At 43.2% G+C, this 21,453-nt stretch overlaps 2 protein-coding genes across 2 annotated transcripts in view; both read right to left on the bottom strand.

Moving 5' to 3' along the window:
• LOC139822218 (unconventional myosin-XV-like) overlaps positions 1 to 14,635 on the bottom strand; it is a 40,498-nt gene extending 25,863 nt beyond the window's left edge. The window contains exons 1-6 of the mRNA XM_071793830.1: positions 14,271 to 14,635; positions 8,838 to 8,923; positions 2,933 to 3,043; positions 655 to 743; positions 515 to 578; positions 319 to 428 (exon numbers count right to left, since the gene is read on the bottom strand). Coding sequence (XP_071649931.1) covers positions 319 to 428; positions 515 to 578; positions 655 to 743; positions 2,933 to 3,043; positions 8,838 to 8,858 — 395 coding nt within the window. The 5' untranslated portion in view covers positions 8,859 to 8,923; positions 14,271 to 14,635. The remainder of the gene's footprint in view (positions 1 to 318; positions 429 to 514; positions 579 to 654; positions 744 to 2,932; positions 3,044 to 8,837; positions 8,924 to 14,270) is intronic.
• On the bottom strand, positions 3,428 to 5,203 carry LOC139822249 (uncharacterized). The gene has a single exon (XM_071793867.1). The coding sequence runs from the start codon at positions 5,201 to 5,203 to the stop codon at positions 3,428 to 3,430; it is 1,776 nt and encodes a 591-aa protein (XP_071649968.1).
• Positions 14,636 to 21,453: the final 6,818 nt, after the last annotated feature.

Raw genomic sequence — 21,453 nt, 5'->3', positions numbered from 1 at the left:
GGACGCCAAGATCCGGGAGGCTGGACAAAATGGATCCAGGGGGGTAACGAAAGCAGTGAAAATAACGGTGGTGACGGGGGGTTAAGTATTAAAATAAAGAAAAGATAAATCAATCTTTAACAAAATTTGCCAAAATAAGGCAAAGGAAGCAATAGGGCTGAAGGACAATCAAATAAATTTTATTCTGGTATCAATCAACTAGTGAAACGTTTCGCTCATGTAAAACGAGAAGATTATATAAAGATTGGTATATTTTTTCTTGTATTTTAATACTTAATATACTTTTTTCAAAAATTAGATAAAGGAATTAATACTAACGGTGGGAGTGTACCAAGGATTCGTCCCTCGTAAAGCTTCACTTGATCCAATCCGTAGATGTCGAACATTTTGTACGGGTTCACCGCCACGAGGATACTTCCTGTGTACGTCTAAAAATTTCATCGCGAACGATTATTAAAGCCAGTTATTAACACTTAGGAATAAATAAATCAAATCGACGGAAAACACGACGTACGTAAATTAATTCCTTGTCGTAACGGATCTTCAGGTTCCATAATAACGACGCCTCGTTCAGATCCCTGCAATTTATTCAATTTGTTTAACACAGGTGCGTGATAATTACGCGAATAGACACGTGATAATTTCGCGACTTACGTCAACTGAATCATGTCCTCCACACCATTTTGACCCAAGTCCTGCCTGGGCTTCACTCCGCTCAGGTTGGTGAGAGTGAAGATTTGCGGCTTAAACACATAATTGTATGCAATTATTCGTCGTTTTTCCGCACGAAGATCCAGAGTGGTCGCGGCGGGCTTGACAACATGCATTTGTATAATTTTGATGACAGATCACGAGCCCGCGATCGCCCGGCGACACTTTCTTTCCAATTTCTAACGGCGCAACAGGGACACGGGGAAATGCCTAAAGACGTGACTTTCCAGCTGAAACGAATTTTACGATCGTTCCTGCCACATTTTCTCGCCGCGGTTTCTAAGGAGAACGCCCGATAAAAAAGGAAGATTCGTGCGAATTCACATAAGAAGCGAGAGAGCCACTCACGTGAGACTTAACCGGATACTCTAGCCCGTCTGCGTTTGCAGTTGCTTCTCCATTGGCGCCGGCGGTAGCAGTTATTTCCGGCAGATTAACGAAATTTTAACGTTATATTTCAAAGAAATAAAAAAAATTTTGTGTTACTATTTACCATAAGATTTTTGCGACCGTTCTATTTACGGGAAATAATCGCGATAAACTAGAAAAGTGTAAATTATAATCTATCCATTTTGAGGCTATTCCTTTCTCTCTTTAAAAAACCTCTAAAGTACTTTGATGCTGAATGCTGATACTTTGAGTAATGCAAGCTGAGGCAATGGAGAATAATGAAACCTTCTCAAATTTTATAATTCTGATTTTCTAATTAAACAAATGGATGTCTCCATTGTTGCAAAATGTGGAAGCTGTTATTTCTAAAAGGAATACGAAAAGTTGAACTTTATATTAAAACTATTATTTATTACAAGAAATTGTTCAGGATGCAGAAAGACACATTGTTGACTTCAGGATTCATAAGATAGATTTCTAATCTGTCAGAATCAAAATATATTTCTAGTACGATTTCTCGAGATGCTATGTGATCATTCCGTTGGCTGTGGATGGAATCTTAAAAGCATCTAAGAAATTTACACTTAAGATGCCATTAAATACAAGATCGGATTGTGAGTACCGTTAAATGTACGAGTTTACACCCGTTAAGACATCCTATAATACCTATTTTTTTAAAGGTGATTGGCGTGCATTACGCCAATGCGAGTCGTCATCTATAATGGGACACCGGTGAAGTGCAGTGCTGCAACTGGTGCACGACAATGCAACGCGGAGAACACAAAGTAGGCGGGCAGGAAAAATTGCGCGTTGTTAAATGACTCGCGATGGGTGTCGGTTGCATAATGAAGCGGGTCCATCGTGTTAATGGAAACTACGACGTGTGCGAATATAATCGTCCCCGCCGTAACTTCCTTTAAAATTCTACCGTCACCCACGACCGGGAGATCGATGACCGGTGCGGCGCGGCGGCGGTGCGATTCAAGGCCCGGTAGCTCGAACTTGAAAATTGCGCGCGCGAAGGACGAAAAAGTGAATGAAAAACGTGGAAACCAGATTGACGCGGACGCCGAGCGCACGACGTGAGAGTTGCCCCTCTCGTTCTCGCCTAATGAAACGAATTCAAACGCGCGAGGGTCGCGCTAGAAAGTCAAGAACCGACGAGGAGCGGATCACTCGGCTACCACGCACTTGCTCCGTTCCTGCTCGATCTGACGGGCGGCGTTTGGATTACCTTAATCGCTTGACAGTCGAGCCAAGTTGAAGCGCAAGTTGTCTTCAGCATTTAGCTCCGAGAACTAGTTGGACTATTATATTTCCAAATGTTAGTATAATCGAACGGTAAAATCAACTTTAAATACATTTAGATACTTCAGTCAAAAAATTAAATACGTAAATAAATTAAAAGAAGAAACGCAACATTTAATTAAACACTTTGGTGGAGATAAGTGAGTCAAGTACATTATTATATTTTCAAATATTAGTGATCAAACGGTAAAATCAACTTTAAATACATTAAAGTACTTGTTTCAAAAAACCAAATTTAAAATAAGGAATGCAACACTTAGGCAAACATTTTGGCGAAGATACGTGAGTCATACGTGAGATAGGTTGGCTCGAATGACGTCGTTTTTAGAAAATTTCAAAGTGATTGGTTGCCTGGAGCTGCGAGGTAGCTGCGTATTGTCGATAGAAAGGTCTGTTTACCAACCGAAAGAGTACGTCTGGCCTATCTTTTCTCAGCTTGAGTTCTTTCACGTCTACCGTTCGTAATTATACACGGTTAAGATATGGACGATTAGTAAACGCTTTCTAGGCAGTCTTATCTTACCTTGCCGGCGATCACCGCTTGGACCGAAAGTACATTGGCGGCTCTGTGGTATTCCAGAACCTCGCCTGGCAGCACATGGCCGACACCGGGGTCGAACCACACCAGTTCACCCTGCAAATAATATCATTGTACTTCAAATTCAAATAAGCGATTTAATAACACAGCTTGCTAATATTTCAATAACTCGTGAAATTAATAAATCTTCAAACGTAATATCAGAAATACCTTTTATACTAAATACTCAAATTATGCCTTTCATACAACTTAAATCAACTCCCACTTGCAATCGAAAATTTCTTGGTGTCCAAATTTCAGTATAGAAACTGATTCAGAACGCTGCGTTGCAATTTCACTTAATTGTAATAATAACCAGCCTTTCGGAAAATATATATAGATTATTTTAACTTCCTCGCTAATCATTTAAACTACGATAACTTGTGTTTATATGCATTTTAAATATTGCCGCGGGAATAAAATGGATTTTTTATTTTTAAATTAAAGCTTCGCTACAACCGAATATTTTCTTGAATCGATCCATAGACAATTCCAAACCGTTTTCATGTTCCACGACGGGGATCCACGCGCCACGGAAGACGTTTGCATTCGCCTCTTTCCGGTGCAGAAACCGAATATCGACGACGACGTGTCCGGAGAGTTGGAACGGGCGCTGTTCGCGTCGCTGAGCGCTCTGACGTGCGTCGGGACACGCGTCGCCGTCTTCCTCACGTAATTCGACCTCTCTTTGCTCTGCTTCGTCAATACTCCGCCGGTCGAGGGTCTTCTCTGCTCGTCCGCGTTCCGCGCCGGCTGATTTCCCGTCGACGTCTTCCGTCCGATCTTCATGTAGCTCGGTAACGTCGTCGACCTCATCCCCGTTTTCGAGCCTTCCGCTTGTCCTTTCGTCAACAATTCGCTCTGCAACTTCGGCCGACATCTCGCTTGCCTCTCGCTGGTCCACGTGGAATCTCTGTGAGGACACTTGTTACGGGACCAAGAATCCGTCCTGGAATCCTTTCTCGCGGACCAGGCGGAGTCCGCGCGACAAGCCGTCCTCCTATCCACGAGATCGTTTCTGTCCGTTTTAAAATTACGCAGCCGATCGATATCCGCTCTGGAGACTAATATGGCGTCATGCTTAACCCTGACCACGTCCTGATCTCGATCTTGGTGCATCCGTCGCTCCAAGGAATCCATTTGGTCCACGTTGCTGATTATTCTGCGCCTAGAGATCGTTTTGTCGATCGGCTCTAATAGTCTCTCTTCGTGAGAAGCTTGCCTGGAGGTTTTGCGCGCGACCTTGACATAAATATCGTCACGAGTGACGTCGTCCGCGCACCTGGATCGATCAAGCGGATCGGGAACGGGATCTCGCAGATGCCTGACGACTTTCGTCGAGGTGTCCGCGCGTTCTCCACTCGCCCTCGTCTTGGAAAATCTCGTCAGAGTGCCCGAGGGAGTCGCGGAGTCGCGCAATGTCGCGGCGCCAGTCGGTAGCGAAATTTTCCGTCGCCGAATCTTCCCATAGATCGGCGCTTCCCTTCCGGCAGCCTCCCTCGTCCTCGAGGAGGAGTACTCCTCTAGTCGAGACGTCTTGGAGGCGTGCACGATCTTCGGCAAGGTCGACGGCCGCGGGAGATCACGATCCTCTTTAACCGAGCGACCGGAACTCGGTCTCGGGAAACCCGATGACGTCCTCGCGACATCCTTCAACTGCGAACTCGCCTCTATGCTCGCGTGACGTCGCAGGATATCCTGCCTTGAAACCTTCTTCAAGAGTGAGGAAGTGCCTTGACGTTCGGCGTCTTGACGAGTTCGTCTACCGATCGACGGCAACGTTCTCGGTCTTTTCTCGACCTGATTCTTCTCTGGGGTTGAATGGAGCGTCTCGTCGTCGTCCTTGACACATCTGCGCCGCAAGATCTCCTTCCTGGAGACCGCCAGGCCGCGCGGCACCGTGTAATAGGTCTCGCGTCGATCACCCGCGTCCGGAGATGGTCGCCAGGTAGAAGCGCGGCATTGTTGCCTGTTAACCGCTTCCGGCGCGCAGTAATCCAGGGCGGAATTCGTATCTGGGTCTGGGCCGTTGCCGCTCGCATTATGCAACGCGCGTCCGCCGCGGCCGGCGGATAACGGTTCCGCGCTCGCGTAGAAAGCTTCCGAGGAGTGCAGCGAAAAGTGACTCCGCGGGGTCGACGATCGACCCACGGACCAGCGTCGCCGTTGCTGCTGCTGCTGCTGCTGCTGCTTCGCGCTCGATCCCACATTGGCCATCGCTGCCGGGGATATCGGCGATCAGCCGCGCACTTCATGTGCGAACGCGCCACTTGCCTTCTCGCTGAGAACTTCCCTCTTCGCGTAATCGCGGAAGACCTCCGTTGTCGCCTGTATTGACAGCTCGGTTCCCTCTACCAGATTTTATCAACTTTCTATTAGCTTCGAACATTCATCTCTGCACAGTTGTCTCAAATATACATGCATTCGGGAAGGATCTCCGTTTATAAAATCGTGATTAATTTTCCTTGGTTGAGTATTCCATGAAAATAATATTTCATCTTCTGCTCACCTTTGCTTATAATTGCATAATACGCAATTCGCGTGATTACAGACGCACAATCGCGATTTCTACCGAATACAATCTTCGAGGACGTTCGCGTATGAATCTTTAAACAGAAGGGTGCGTTTATCCTCGGCGTTCCGGCTATTCCCACAGTTCACGACGCACGATTACGTGTACAAATATCTTACGTTTCTTTTCTTCTTCCCTCGTTTTTTTTAAAACATCGCGTGTAGTATGATTGCGTTTTTCCTCAGTTAAAGCAACGTCGAGTTTTCGATTGCATCTCCTTCTTTCAAGTTCGCTCAATTTAAATAACAACCTCGTCGTGGAGATGATGGACGCGTGTAGCGTTTCAAGTCAATGCCCGCTGCGCAACTCTCTCGGATCCGCACCGAGGTATCGAGACACACGTCTTTCACTCGCGAGATCGTCAGGAGATTCGATGCCTCGCTTAAAATTGACGTGACGTGACAGCCGCGGTCGTTCAGCAAATGTAAAAAACTTCACGCGAACCCGCGAATCACTCTGCCCGGTCAAATCGTGTCAACTACGTTTTATGATTCACACAATATTTAAAATATTAATTATTAGCTATTATAAATTTACTCGGTCAAACAAAGATTTATTAATACAAGTAAACGGGGTGTGCCTTAGTCATTGATATTATTTATTATATTTAATATTTACTATCTCTCTCTTTTCTCTTTTGTGAAATTTAATCACTCGTGCGTAACACGATTTTAACACCGTTTATCACAAATCGAAAAAAAAGCGAAAAACCGGTCAAGCAGGTCGCGATCGCCCGAACGAGTCTTTAGTTATCAGTTATCTAGCTACGTCGAGAAAACTGCTTCGTGCGGCTACAGGGTCGCATTTGCGACCAGTGAAACAATGTCGCATAAAGTTTTCCCGCGTTTCCAATTGAAACCTGCGGCGGGGTTGAATATCTTCAGGATGAACTATGAACTATCGCCGGTCCGTCGAGACTTCACATTCTTCCACGCTTAGCCTCCATCCGACGCGCATTTCCGTGTACCGTTTTTCGCCTTCCGTCCGCCGCGGGCTTTTCCCCGCATTTCGGGTTTATTTACAGCAACCGCGCCGATCGGTCTTATCGAGGAGTCCCGTCACGATCGGCGATCGCGGCCTAAGTCGTTCGACGAGGCCCGCGCTGTCGCGCGCATGTTAAATTCGGCTTAAAGAAGTTAGGAGGCCACGCAGGCGTCTATCGGGCTCATTGGGTCAGTCGGCAAAAGTCCGCTGCTGCATGGCACACGCGGAATTCGTTAACGGTGCCCGGCGGCGGTGTCATCCTCTTCGGTCGTCCCCCCCGGGCCGTAATCCGCCGACTCAACAAAATCGACCCTTTCGCGGAAGGAATAGTTCCTCGGGAGGGAAAGGCCCCCTTTCCCTCGCGAGGCCGAGGATGATCGCGCGCGATGCGGACGCTAGGATGTTCGACGCGGCACTGGAAGTTGCGGGGCCTTCCTTCCCTCTCCGCAACAATTGCCTCGGATACACGCAGTGGCGTATATGCAATTTTAATTGAGACACGCTAATTAGGCCGTGCCCGAAAGCGGCCCATATTTCCCCGATCGGACGCGCCGCTCTAATCGCGCCGCCGGATCGCATATCGCGCTTTCCCCCGTTCTCCTGGAATCCCGCTCGCCGTTTTGTCCGCTACCTATCGGTAGCGCCCAATCTCGGACGGGAGTCTTCTGTATATATGCGTTTAAGACCCGTCACGGCGGGATTTAGCGCGATGAAATCATAAGCTACCGGCGCCAGTGGATCGAAGCGCTTTGGGGTGGAACCAAGCGTGCCTCTCTTCTTATATAAATTACGCGCTAAATACGCGCGCGCGCAACCGTACACATGCAACGTATACGCGCGTATTACGTACTGATGGCTTATACGGGAGGCGTAGGAACGCGCGAAGGGAAGCTACTCAGCTACTCTGCCTAGCGGCCGTGGCGAGTTGCAGAAGAGCGATAGAAATTGTCGATTGCGGAGCGCGGCGAGCGCAACCGCAAGATGGGACACGATTACCTCTTCTTCTTCTTCTTGTAGCAATGTCGGATTGATTTATCGACATTAAACAGATTTCCCGGCGTTACGTAACGTCTCTGAATTGTTTCGTTTCTTAAAATTGAAGAAAAAAAAAGAGAGGAAACGGACTTGCGACATAATCGTTTCGTTTGAAAATTGCTCTCTTGCTAGCGGATAGATGGCAAAGTATATCCGGGCTATAAAAGAAGCACTGCACAGCTCATTAAATCTCCGGCGGCTTCATGTCTTCATTTTCGATAATGCCGGTTGTTTAATATCCATTTCAATTTCGTTAATGCCCTTCTACTACACTCGCTCCTCGACGTGCGGAATGCTTCCTTAATTATTCCGCCGCTCATTATCCGCGATTGGATGCGCGGGGAGCGAAGTAAAAGTGAGAAGCCGCCATTGCGCCAGCCCGCTCGCGATGCATTCCAAACGCATCCATCGCAAAAAAAAAATAACGTTAGTCTCTACATTGCTATAGTCATTCGTACGTTATGATGCTAAATTTAGAAGCTAACGCGGATTAAGTCTTGTACACAGTTACATTAAAACTCACTCGAGAAAGCGTATTTCGAAAGCTTTACTGACGTCTCAAGATGCTTATACATTTATGTTTAAAAGTGATTTTTTTAATTTTGCAAGACTTGTTTAATTTCTTTTACTTGAAACGTTTTAGAAAAGTCCACACACTCAAACGGTCGATACACGTTTTTCATTCTTCTCACTTCTTTTTAGAGTTTCCCCGCAGCAACCTTAAAAAGTTCATTTCTCAGGCTTCAGTGTTTTTCCAATTCTGCAAAGTCGAAGACGATCGGCGCGCGGATCGATCGTTGACTAAGCGTCGAAAGACCGTCGGACGAGGCGTTGGAAAGTGGCTGCTGCGAGCGCGGCGATGCAATTGCGTGTGCGCAGATCATTGACTCCGACCACGCAGCGAGATCCCACCGCGGCGGTCGTGACCACGTAAACATTGTGCAATGCCATGACAATCCAAAAGTGACCGTCTTACGGTCTGCGAGTCTACGAATCTACGAGTGGGAATCGCAACGCCTTAACGAACGATTGACAAGCTCCGGGAACGACCGTTCTTCTTTCACAACGTCGTGTTCCCTTCGATTTCGCCGATATTCGGCCGATTATAGATTTTCTTCGATAAAATAATCGTGTAACTTTAGAAACGCTCGGTACTTAATTCACGCAATACCCCGCAAGCGTGTTTATTATAGCCACGTAAAAACCACTCACGACGAGTCCGGCCTTTCGAGATACACCAGCTAATAAATATCAACTCACCTTTTGCCAGTCGGCATACATCTTGGAACGGCGTTAAATCGACCTCCGTGTGAAAGTATCCGGCATTTTGTGTCAATCGGTCTGTCCTGAAACGAAACGATTCGGATTCATTATTTTGATTATTATCATTTGATTCTCAGCTTATAGATTGTCAGCTGACTTGGACGCGATACCGTTCGAGCTGTCCATCAGTTTTCAATGTCAGATATCTTACGCGCGTGCCGAGAAATATTACGCCAATCGTGTTTGTAACGGAAACATCGCCCAGTGTTGCTGTCCAGTTATCCCTTCCAATCATCCCGCAACTTCCGGCACAGTTCGAGGAATGTTAATGTTCAAGCTCTGAGTTCTTTATTTGTAACAATGCATATATATATATATATATATATATCGTATATTTATTTAATTGCTCAGAGTAGACAATTCTAATTGTAAAGTTAAAGTCGTACTTCTAGTTGTAAAAAGAAAGATTTTCTTGTCGCGAGATGTACAAAGAACTTTTATTAAAATTCAGATAATCTTCATAAATGTTACAACTCCGGCCTATGTCGAAGAAAACATTAGTTCGGCGCGTGAGCGCGGCTTGATATCGATCATAATTGCACGTTCGGAAATATGGGAAGTGTCGCAACGAGTATTCAGCTCCGCAAGATCGAGATACACACGACCACGCGCGCGTGTCTATATGTCTACGACGTGTACAAGATGCATACTTAGAAATATCATTTATACCTTCCACTGTACATGACATCACTCAGCTGCTGCAAGTTGCGCAAAAATAAGCTTGTTTTTTTACACACGTTAAAAATGTTTCAATGATTATAGAGCGGAAACTCCCCCCTCCCCTCCCTATAGATACAAAGAGATCATGAAACCAAGTTACTTTCTCTCTCAATTCCATTAATTATATTGTCTCTTAGAAATTGACATTCTGCATATTCTTAACTTCGTCAGTTATTGTACTTTTACCACTCCTTTCTAACAATCTATCATTTCTCATTCTCGTTATTGTAACTTCTTTAATTTTCAGATGATTATGTAAATTAAATTTCCAGGCTGTAAAATTATTATTTTCAAAGTCATAAGTTTTCTCATTATTTAGTTTATTTATTTTTTAAATAGTTATATTTAAACATAAATGTTTAGGTTGTAAAATGTTATTCTCAAGGTTTGAGACGGCAGGCTCGTAAACCTACCGTGCAAGCCACTCGGCCCTGCGCTTCGCAGGTCGCGCCGGTCGCGGTCTATGAGCGAGCACACACTCGCGCGCGTCAAGCGCGACGCGGATAAATCTCCGCGGCTAAGGCTACTTCCAGTAAAAGTAGCAAACGGCCGGCGTCCTTCTCCGGCGTGCTCACCGCGGAATGCATTTCGCAATTTTATGCTAATTTGGTTAGTCACCCTCGATCAGCGGCGAGCTCGCGAGCGCGGCTGCGAGAGGGACGCGTGGGTTAGATTCGACGGAGCGAGATACGGTGGCGAAGACAATGGCGACGACGACGGCGATTTGGCCTTTCGACACCGCTGACTGTTCATTGTCTGCCACGCCGCGATGTCTTCTATCGTCGGCTCTTTCGGCGACCCCGGCTCACCGGGAAACGGCAAAACTGCTAACCGGTTTCGCGAAACGATATTCGTGCCGCGCGCGCGTCATCCTCTTCTTCTGTCAACATGAGTGTATTTAGTGCCGAGATCAAGTTTCTCGCATGTGCAAGAGTCTCTAAACGTTTGTAACGGGAATTGGAGAGAGATTACTTAGGAAAATTGGAATTAGGCGTTACTTTAAAATCGGAGAAAATGTTGAACTTTGTAGAATTTTAAAAATTGTTGCTTCCGTTTGTAGAACGAAAGTTGAAATATAATGTGTATGTGAAATCAAAACAATTCTATTACGTATCAAATATATTAGAAATGTCCAGTTTCAATGTGATAAAAAAGTTTGAACAGATATATCTACTTTTAATTTTTATTTTAGTTATATATAATCTTCATTACTTAAGAGATATAATTGTGGTTATAACACATTAATTACTTTTAATAAAATACTGGAGTGAAAATTAATACGTACAAAGCTGATTTCTAAAGTTGCTCATATACTGTGTATAATTATGTACAGTATATTAATTAAAAGGTACATGCCATGCAAATCAAACTTTTGAAATATTCATATACATATACATATTTACATAATTATACATAATTTTTTTCGATCAATTTCAAGCTTTACTTAAATCCCCTCGCGAAGCTCTCTTAAGGTTAACGCATGCATGCATATTGCTTCACTATGTGCGAGTTAAGGGATAAAACCTCGAGAGATGATAAATCTCCCCCTTCTCTCTCTCTCTCTCTCTCTCTCCCTATTTCTCTGCAGCGACAATCTTACAGCGAGCGTTAATGGCGGCGAGAGAATAGGAACTTTGCGATGCAAGTTATCCAGGTCAGACAGAGAAAGCAGCAGCCCGGCCGTGCGGTGATACAAGGATCTTATGTAATTCATAATCGCGCCTCTCTCGCGGCTCGCGGCTATCGAGGCAAGAGTCAGCCGGGAGATTAATCGTGCGTGATCCTGTCGCTCGTGCATACAACCGGCTTGTTTCAAAGTCACCGTCGCGTCCAGCCGAAACCGCTCGACCGGACCGAGACCCGCCGCGTTTCAAATGGGGCACGGTCGCTCGAACGATATTCAACCCGCGACCGACCCTAGCCGATAAGAAAGCAGCTTTTAGGAAGCACTTTCTCTCTTCGAGTTTTTTTTATTACTCGCTCCGTATCATTCACAATCGGACTTTCGTGCTACGCCATGGCGAACCGTTTCGCGTGCGATTGCACTGCGTTTCCGCGGCGTCAATCATTTCCGTCTATCCATAAAGAGACCATTAAGTACAAGTCTTTAGAATTAAATGAGATTTGTAGCGTCGGGATTTCTAAATTTTTAGTATCATCTTTTCTAGTGTCATCTCTCAATATTATTATTATTATTATTATCCGATAAGGAATAAATCTTGGGAAAATTGCAAATAATATTCGAGCATGTAGGATTTTTAAAAAAGTATGCAGGACTTATGTGAGATAGTATTCACTCAATAAGGAGAATAAAAAACTCCTAACAAACACGAATCCAAAACTCAATTCTCTTGAAGTTAGAAGCGATTTTTTATGTCAAAAAGTCCCATTCGATTTTAAAAGTCTTGCTGATCTATTTTTAACACCCTGTATATCCAAATTGCCAAATCTGTTAAAAACAGATTTTGCAAAGTATCCGCAAATTTTGTCTGCAGAATGCCGATGAAAATATAACAGAATTTGCAAATAGAATATGAGATCGGATTGACTGATGCAGAAACCGAGCAATTTGACTTTTGCAATTTTGTGAATGATGCGTTTAAACGTTTACGAAATGGTAGACTCCATTCGGCTTCTGTTGACAATCTTCTGTCAGAGTGTGTCGGCAGGCTCCGCCAGCAGAACATGAGTTTAATGCAGACGCGGTTAATGCCAGTCTACCGCAACATTCCGCTCGCATTTGCTGGCATGCTGCTAACATTTCACCGCGTACGTAGTACTTTAATTAATCTATTAAAATTCCAATTTAGTATTCGCCACTATACATTTAATGCCACTACTTAATTTCAATTCAACATGTTATGTCATGTCTTAAAACTAAGAGCTTCCTTCCTTTTACTGTTTCAGATTTAAAAAAATAAATTTTATAAATCAACTTGCGCAAATACAGCATAAAAGACTTTTAAATCTCCCAGCGTTACTAATGATATTACACGTAATATTACTCATGTAGAAATTACTATCTAAAGCAAAAATATATTATCAAGTCCACACATACAGGTCTTAATGTAACTGCATTAATTTCGTGGTTGTACGCTCGTTTCCGCTTTCACATATTTCTGTATTAGAGTAGAAGGGGGGCCAGGGGCTGAGAAGTGTTCGTATTCTTTTCAATTTTCCGCGACATGGGTAGGCGCCATTAATGGGAGAACGTCGTCTTCCACGGTAGCCAGACGGATGCATTGTCCTTGAATACTTTCGCCTAATCGTGCGTCGACCGGAATGTCGCGCACCGCGGCACGCCATTTTAAAGCCAGCCGCATGAACTTTTGTTCCGACATTTGCGAAGCGAGACGGGGATCCGTCGCGGTACTCGAGTTAACTCGAGTACCCTCAATTAGACCCCGAGTCCCATCCCGCAATCGTTCTCCGTGGATCTGCGAGATCGATTTATATTTGTTCTGGTATTAACTTAACTGTTTCTCGTATTCTATTTATTCTTGTTACACTGTTCACATGATTACACGGTCAACAACGGACACGAGTAACGAGCCGCGCACGTATACGAGCACACACGCACACGCAAGGCTAAGCCAGGAGCTCGAGCTAAATTTTCTTGATTCTCAACTGGCCTGGTGAGCTCCCGATGCATAAAAGCCGACTGCTAACCTTCGCTCGTTCCTCAGAACAGGTATACAGATCGGGAACTGAAGCTGTTTTACGTGCACACGCACACCGCATTATGTTTAGTCAGATCAGATGTACCTGAATTCCACCTTTTTTAAAATCCCAAAAACAAGCAATTCGACAGGTGTTTAGTGACAGATATTTAAAAGACAACTCCTGCATTGATTCTCTTCTTATTGTTAGTAGATAAACCTTTTGCTTTAATCCAGAAGTTTATTCGTGAAGATTAAAATTAGAAAGTAGAAGATTTTCACAGAAGTACAATTAATATTTATATCATTTTTTATCAACAAACAACATATCGTTGTTTCAAGTTTAATTCATATTGCGAAGAAGAAAAAACAATGCCAGAGATTTTATATTTCTAAATTTCCTATACATATTTTATAATTTATATTTTATATTACAGTCTTTTTTCTTCGACCATGCATTCATAAATTTTACTTTCCACTTCTAACATTGAAAATTACATCAGATGATTCTCCATTATATATGTATATTCTTCTTTATTTATCTTATCATTGATACAGAATGTTTTAATAAATATAATATAATAAAATATACAAGATCTTCGTAAGTATTTATTATATCAAATATTATATCAGGTACCTTTTTATTATTTATTATATCAAATATTGTATTAGGCTGCTTTTACAATAAGTGCTCCAATTTGTGAATTATACCGAAATATTGTCGTTGCTTCAACATGACGTTAGGGCAAAATTTTACGAAACACAATTATAGAAGCTGATTTCAAAATGAGTTAATCTCGTGTCATCACAGCGATATATCGATTACGAACGCGATGATGCGGGACACGTATCCGCGAGACGATATCGCCGCGACGGGCATCGATGTCTCCGGCGCGGCGCGGCGCGGCGTCTTCGACACCGCGCTTATGCGAGAGAGATCGATCGCGACGACGCCGATCGCGGAGCTACTTTCTCAGTATCGAGAACTCACCTCTGGACGTGTGTCGCCGTGCTCTTTGACAGGATCGTAGCACGAGCCAGGTGGAACGATCGAACCGGCAGAAGAGACGAATTTTCAGTCGAGTGACGTGACTGAAATTCCACGGGGATCCACGCGGCTCCGGAAAGGAATGCGGGAGCAGCGATTCAGCGAGGACGTTGGAACGCGCACGTTATTTCACGGGGTACGCGGCTTCGAAACTGCGCGCGAACCGCGGTCCCGCCCCGTCGTCGTCGTCGTCGTCGTCGCGATCTCTCAATTCTTTTTTATTTCTATCCGAGCGCGTCGCGGACGATCGAGCAACGACTGGCTTCCACGACGCGATTCCGGATCGTGGTATGCGGCCGCTCGACCTCGCCTAAGAGGAAGGTAGCTCGCGCCGCCACCACGAGGAGCCACCATACGCCGTGTTTGTACCGTTACGCACGCGGTATCAGGGTACAGGTGGATCCAGAGACCTGGAGGAAACCTGTGGAGCGACCGGTTTACCTGGGTACCGCCAACTCGAGGTTTGAAACGTCCTGTAAATCGCCGACGGAACAGCAGCGTACCTACACTTTCGGAATCCTGCGCTTCAATTCCATTCGAGATTAACTATAAAAATTATAAATAACCAGCGAAGAGAGTGTGCACGTGCACCTTTTGATTTTCTTCGTTGTACTTTTATTTTCTTTTTACATATCGCGGTTTGTCTCACGTTTTATACAAATATGATCAACGATCTAGGCCCGCGTGCGATGCGTGCGCGTGAAACGTGTCTGTGTGTAATACATGTTAATTTATTCGCGGACAAACGTGTTCGATGAGGAAGTGGCTGGCGAGGAGATCTCACGTTTCGTTGGTCCAATGAAGATTCCTCGAAGTACGCCGCTTTTGGCTCCGCGCACGTCACATTGCGTGCGCCACGTTGCAGGTGCGTTTTTTTCACCCCATCTGCGTGTGCGTTTTTCAAATCAAAACGAACGTATAATATATACGAATTCGCGCTTGGCGCGCGCGGTCACCAGAATCCCTCAAAGAGGTCATCTAATCCGGGGGCCGTTGTCCCCGAAGCCTGATCGAACGAGACGGAGAATATCCTTTCTATAAAAAAATCTCCGTAACTTCGGCGTCACTTTCGTGGTAAGCGAGTCTTGACCACTCGTCAACGAAACTGATGGAATTCCTGGCAATTAGAGCGAAGGGAGGGACCCGATAATAATCTCTCGAGAAATGCTAGGTGATTTAGAAGCTTTGACCTGGGCAATATGTCGTGCAATATATCGCACGCATACCGATGTCAGATAATTAAGTTTTATTGTTGAAACCGTGAAAGATTTTTGGATTATGTACTAAAGACAAAAAAATAAAAATTCGGAAGACATGATCTCTTAAGTAAGTATATAGCGACCAATATATGTATAATTCAAAATAAATAAATATTGAAATTGTCGATTATTTATCGGATAGGATTTTATGCCTAATAATAATTTTTGGGAGTTTTATATGTTTTAATATTGAAATTCCAGCTTTAGCATAAGACAATATTTCATGACTGAATAGTAATCGACATAATCAAAGCGTAAAGCTTTATTATATTTGCTTTCAATTATTCAAACTTATGTAAATACAATGTTGCAGAATAAAATAGTTTAAAAATATTAAAACCCTGTCTTTTAATTAATATATTTGTTATTGTTAAGAGACATTAATATATAATTAATAATTAATAAAATAAGGAATATTCTATATAGACTTCTCCAGATATCCTTGCGAATTATTCTTAATAGCGTGTTTTCTATCAGTAGGAGAAAATAAGTAAAAATAAATTATCAAAAGCGGCGCTTTGCCTCCTGAAATCCCGCTATGTTAACGGTCTAAAACGGAATTGTTTGTTTTGTTTACTTTTGCAGTTTTCGTGTGTTCCACTTTATTTTATCATCGCGCGCGAGAAACCTGCTTAAGGCTTATCCTCCGGATTTAGCTAACTTCTATCTAGCGAATGTAACGACGCCGTTATTTTTGCAGCAGGCATTCCTGATCATGTGACGAGCGAATTAAACCAAGTCCACCTCCGTGGACGTGATGGGAATGGGGGAAATGGGTAATGGGACATACGTTCCACTAATTTTATCACCACAGTAACAAAATGCGACATTATTTACACATTTATTCAGAGCGTCACGTTTTAATTACCGTTAAATTCTTCAGTCTATAAAGAATCTCTAACAACAAACTCAAATTATAACGATGATTTAAAGAGAGAATACGTTAATCCCAAACATTGTTTTAATTGCTAAACTTAAATTAGAAATTTTGTAAATTTTAAGTCAGGACAGAAGAAGGTAATTATGATAATTATTTCTTACAAGGACGAAGTCAAACGTAAGCGATGTTGAACCTATTTCCTTTTCATTCCTATTTAATTCCTTCATTATCTCGAATGTTAACAAATAAATGTTCGAGTAGTAATTAAGTTCCTTTTTTAATCGAGTAGTAATTAAGTTCCTTTTTTAATTCCTATTTAATTCCTTCATTATCTCGAATGTTAACAAATAAATATTCGAGTAGTAATTAAGTTCCGATTGCCAATTAGCTAGCCCGAAATCTAATTGGCTACCACCGATCGATCTCTCAGACTCCTGTTCGCCGCTCAGCAATGCGACCGCATGCACCGTAATATCGCAGGTATGCGAGCAATGCACCATAGGTTTTCCATTCACCGTTCCTTCGATTTCACGAGCGAAGGATACGCGGTAGCCTTCGGCAATCGAAGGAATTCCTTAATGACGGTGATCAGCGATGCGTTTCCATCTTTAACCAGAAAAAAAACAGCTTAACCCGCTTTTTTTACTAGTTTACGACGGTTTAAAACATTCGCCGCATCGAACGATGTTGAAGCAGGGAAATATAACGGACACGAAATTTCTAACGAAAGTACATTGTAGAAGGTAATGGATAACGCGAGTTGCATATGGATTGCCTCTCACGGAGGGTCAACGAGGATCAAGATGGCTACAGCCTTCAGTCCCAACCAAAAATGTTGATATTAATCTCTTTTTGCAACATGAAATAATCATGTTAAGTAAAGAAAAATATAATGAAAGTGAAATATAAGACAATTGCAATGTTATAAAGAGCATTTTATCGCTAATGCATAAAGAAGTCTGCGGATGGAACTTTCCGACAGCAGATAAAGCAGAGTCATACTGTCAGTAGACGAAACAAATTTCTTACAACTCACTTACTAGCAGAAGCTATGTAAGTTGCAGCTTTATTAAATGTTGAAAACATCACGTAACCATGTAACGTTCGAAGATAAGTTATTTATTGCGATCGAGAGTCAATGAAATGTAATAGAGTGCACTTCAATGTAAAATAAATCGTGTTTCTTTTTGAATATCATTGAAAGCTCCATGGACATCTTCTCTTTTCTATTGTTAAACATGTGTATTACTTAAAAATAAAATTAATTATGCATTTATATTATTTCAAGTCTTCGTAGATTTTTAACAAAACGCAAAGTACATCTTTTTCGTTTTTAGAAATTTTATATTATAATTTTATATATCGACGTTCTATTTTCTATTAGATCTTTATTTTTTATTTCTCTTAAATTTTGTGAATCGTTACGTAATTTTTTATGTAATGTAAAAAATATCTTGCTTTCTCGAAAATTACTATATAATAATTGGTGACTTCTTCTTTTGCCATCCATTTTTTAATAAATCGCATGAAAACGTCACGGAACTCTTGACAGAGCTCATCAGTTGCGATAAAGGGTGAGATATGATTTTTTTTATCGGTGGCTTTTCAAAGCGTTGCGTAAACGGTCGCGACGGACGAGCATATGTCACTCGAGTGTGCGATAAAATCAACACCGAATTACACTCAGCCGCTAAATGATACGAGTAAAGTCGGCAAACAAAAACATTCGCGTTTAAAGATGTCAAGCCGCCGTGCTATTAACTTGTGCGTAACAACACGCTTGCACACACAGGACGAGCTAAAAATGAAAGCCGAGAGAAACGAGAAGGAGTGAATACGTAATAAAATCTTGCTTGTCAGTTATTTAAGCTTGGTTTTGTCTCAGCAAGAATTCAAGCCTTTGTTTCTTGTCAGGGCAATACTAAAAAATTGAAAACTTTCGATGAAAAGCGAGCCTTCTCTGTTTTTCACTGAAGAACAATCAACTTACTCGAATTTACGATAAGATTTTTCAATTCAAATTCTTCCAATTTTTTATTCGATTTCTATAGATTTTTAAATTCGAATTCTTCCGAAGTCTTCAGTGAAACTTATAGCGATTATTTGTGTTACTTTAACGTTGCATGTAAGGAAGGAGAGACGCATAAGGATAAAAGTTGTAAGGCTAAAGGGACGGGTGCTAAGTAGGTATGTGCTTAGGATATCGAGCAAGGATTTTTCTGCCGGGTTCCTTCGTAATTCTAAGGACGACGCGACGCTCTCTTTCGATTGATATGGATGAAGCGGCCCGACTTTTGATATACGCTCGATTTCAAATGGAAAATCATGCCTGGATTGGATTCGCACGTGAGCTGAAATAAAGTTACATTGTCGGGCCGTATAGCCACCGCCATGCCACTTCGCCTTCTGTCGCGCAATATGCGCCTCGGAATATGTGCCGCGACCATTCCAGCGATTCACGCGAAATACCGTGCGCGTGACTCTTATTGTTAGGCATAACTTTCTTTATTAAGTGTAACTTCACCGACTTGCACTACCGAACGTTTCTCGATTGCAGAATTATTTACTATTGATTGACTGAAATACACACAAATACATACACGCACCAACTCTTGTTTCGTTGAGACTATCCCAGGTAGAACAGAAAGTTACATAGAAATTAAAATGATGGAAAATTGACTTAAAAATCGTTATTTTATCGTCGATAATAATTGGCAATCATTTCGACATCATTTTGCCTTTATCGTGACTCCCTGTCCTACTTGGGATGTTACGTACAAAAGTAACGAAATCAAATTACGCAAGACATCTGCAAGTTTTCTGAAATCTTCGCGCACACCGCTTCGGTGGGGGTAAACCAATTTACTCATCCGCCTCTTTTATCTACTTTTCGCTGGCGCTCTCACGCGGCCGCTCTCACTTTATCTCAATTCTCCGTCCCGCGACTCGCGTAGGATTCCTTCGGAATGAATATGCACGGCAAGTTTGGACGAGGAGAGAGGGGAGAGGGGAAGGGGGGAGAGGAGAAAAAAGAAGAGCGAAAAGATTCCGACAGAAAGAGAAAAGAGGGTCGGAGAGGGGGTGAGATGCGGGGGCGGCTTGGCCCTTTTGCTAACACTGTAGCCCCTCGCCGCAACTTAAATTGACTCGATAAAAGTTCGTGGAATAAAGCGCCACTATATCAGAAACATCTGCCAAACGTTATTACAACTTTGAATAAAGAACGTCGGCCGAGAGGGTGTCAGAGGGGGAGGGGCGGGAGGAGAGGGCCACCTCCTTGTCGTCCTCGTGACGACGACGATATGGGTGGAGCGAGGGGAAAAAAGTTCCAAAGTTTCGCGTACGCCGAAGACCGTGGGAAAGTTCGCCCGTAAATCAAGTCGTTATTTTAATTTCGCCAGCCTCGTATTAGCCGGCCTGTTTCCGCCATTTGTTTTCATTTCGACGATATCCTCGCCGATCTTCGACAATAATCTCGTAAAGGAGGGTGTGGACCGAGGTATAATCGGAGGGTGAGGGTAAACCTTGATCGGAAGAATTTTATTGGAATGAGGATATGTGATGGGATTAATAAAGATAAAACTCTCTAAGTATAGCCAATGTGTGTTCGCTTCCTTACGTGATATATCGAGATCGGTCCTCTTTCAGTATATCTTCTATCAATAATCTAAATTAAAATTTATCACCAATCTAAATTCTCTTAAGAAGTATCCCGCTGCGGTATTTTGATGTACAAGAACAAGATATCGGTAAAAATGAAGAAATATTATTTAATTAGCGCGTTTCGATATCAACACACAGAGACAAAGACAGAGTCGATTTATTGAATATCTCTTTTCGAACTCAGGCGAAATTCTCTCTTAATACAATCTAATCCCATCTTACGATACAACTCTATCAATTTATTTCGACGCTCGCCCTTTATACGGATTCCCTCTCGATACTCGCGCGTCTCTCTTATCCCCGTAATTGAGGCAATCTCCATCTTGACGGTTTTGTTCGTTCTTCGCGCGGCCCGGCTGCTCCCTTACTGAGGGACCGGCTCATTTCGGCGTCTCGCGGATGCTGTGAAGAATCGATTAGCATCGTGCGAGAGCACCGTGACGCATCCGAGGAAACACGCTTTGGCGAAGCCAAAAGTCCGTTCCGAAAGGAGTCAAAGATGCTAAAAATTATAGGGCTAAGCGGGCTCGCATGCAATCCTCTCTTTCTCTTTCTTTTTCTCTCTTTCCCTTCCCCCCCCCCACCGTTGCACGACAGGGCAATCACGACGGGATCAGTAGCATCGATATGCTTGTCTCCAAAAATTAAGAAAGTATATCCTATAAATATTAAACCTAAAAGAAATGAAGATATCAAGAAAATTTATATATGATGAACTTTATAGATATATAATACAAAACTTAAAATCTTTTTTCTCTTTTAAATTCCTGCAATAATACAATATATCATAAATTTGTCTTAGGAATCTGGGAATATGTTTTGGGAAGACATTACTTGGCTTGAACGCGGTTTATTGGAAACCAATATTCAAGATGAATCGAAAACGATCGATATCGCAAGCGAGGTATATCTCTACCGACGCCGTTTCAGCGTATCCAAGTATCGCGGGCGATAATTACGGCGTGCGGAACGGCGTCGCGGATTAATTGTAACTGCATCGCAGCCGCTACCGATTCGCCTAATTAATTCGGTTACTAATGGCCGCCGCGGCGTCCTCGACTTACCCCGAGATCGAACGTGCCCAGCAGCGACCCAGCGGGCAGAACCGAATGGGAGATTCCACGGCTGTCGAGCGCGCGACGATGGAAACTCGTACCTGGAATTAAATTGTCAGAAATCTCAGCCCTCGCGGCTGATCCTCCTCTCTCCCCGGGCTGCGTGCGAGTTCGATTAATTCCGATCGATCCGAAGCGGGGCGACGCGGCGGCTTCCTCTCGATCCGCTTCCGAGCCCTTCGGCGTCTTCACGCCGGAACGATCACGCA

Source organism: Temnothorax longispinosus, chromosome 11, assembly GCF_030848805.1.
Source record: "Temnothorax longispinosus isolate EJ_2023e chromosome 11, Tlon_JGU_v1, whole genome shotgun sequence".
NCBI classification, from domain to species: domain Eukaryota; kingdom Metazoa; phylum Arthropoda; class Insecta; order Hymenoptera; family Formicidae; genus Temnothorax; species Temnothorax longispinosus.
The sequence above is the reverse complement of the archived record's forward strand: the minus strand, read 5'-3'. Positions and strand labels throughout refer to the sequence as shown.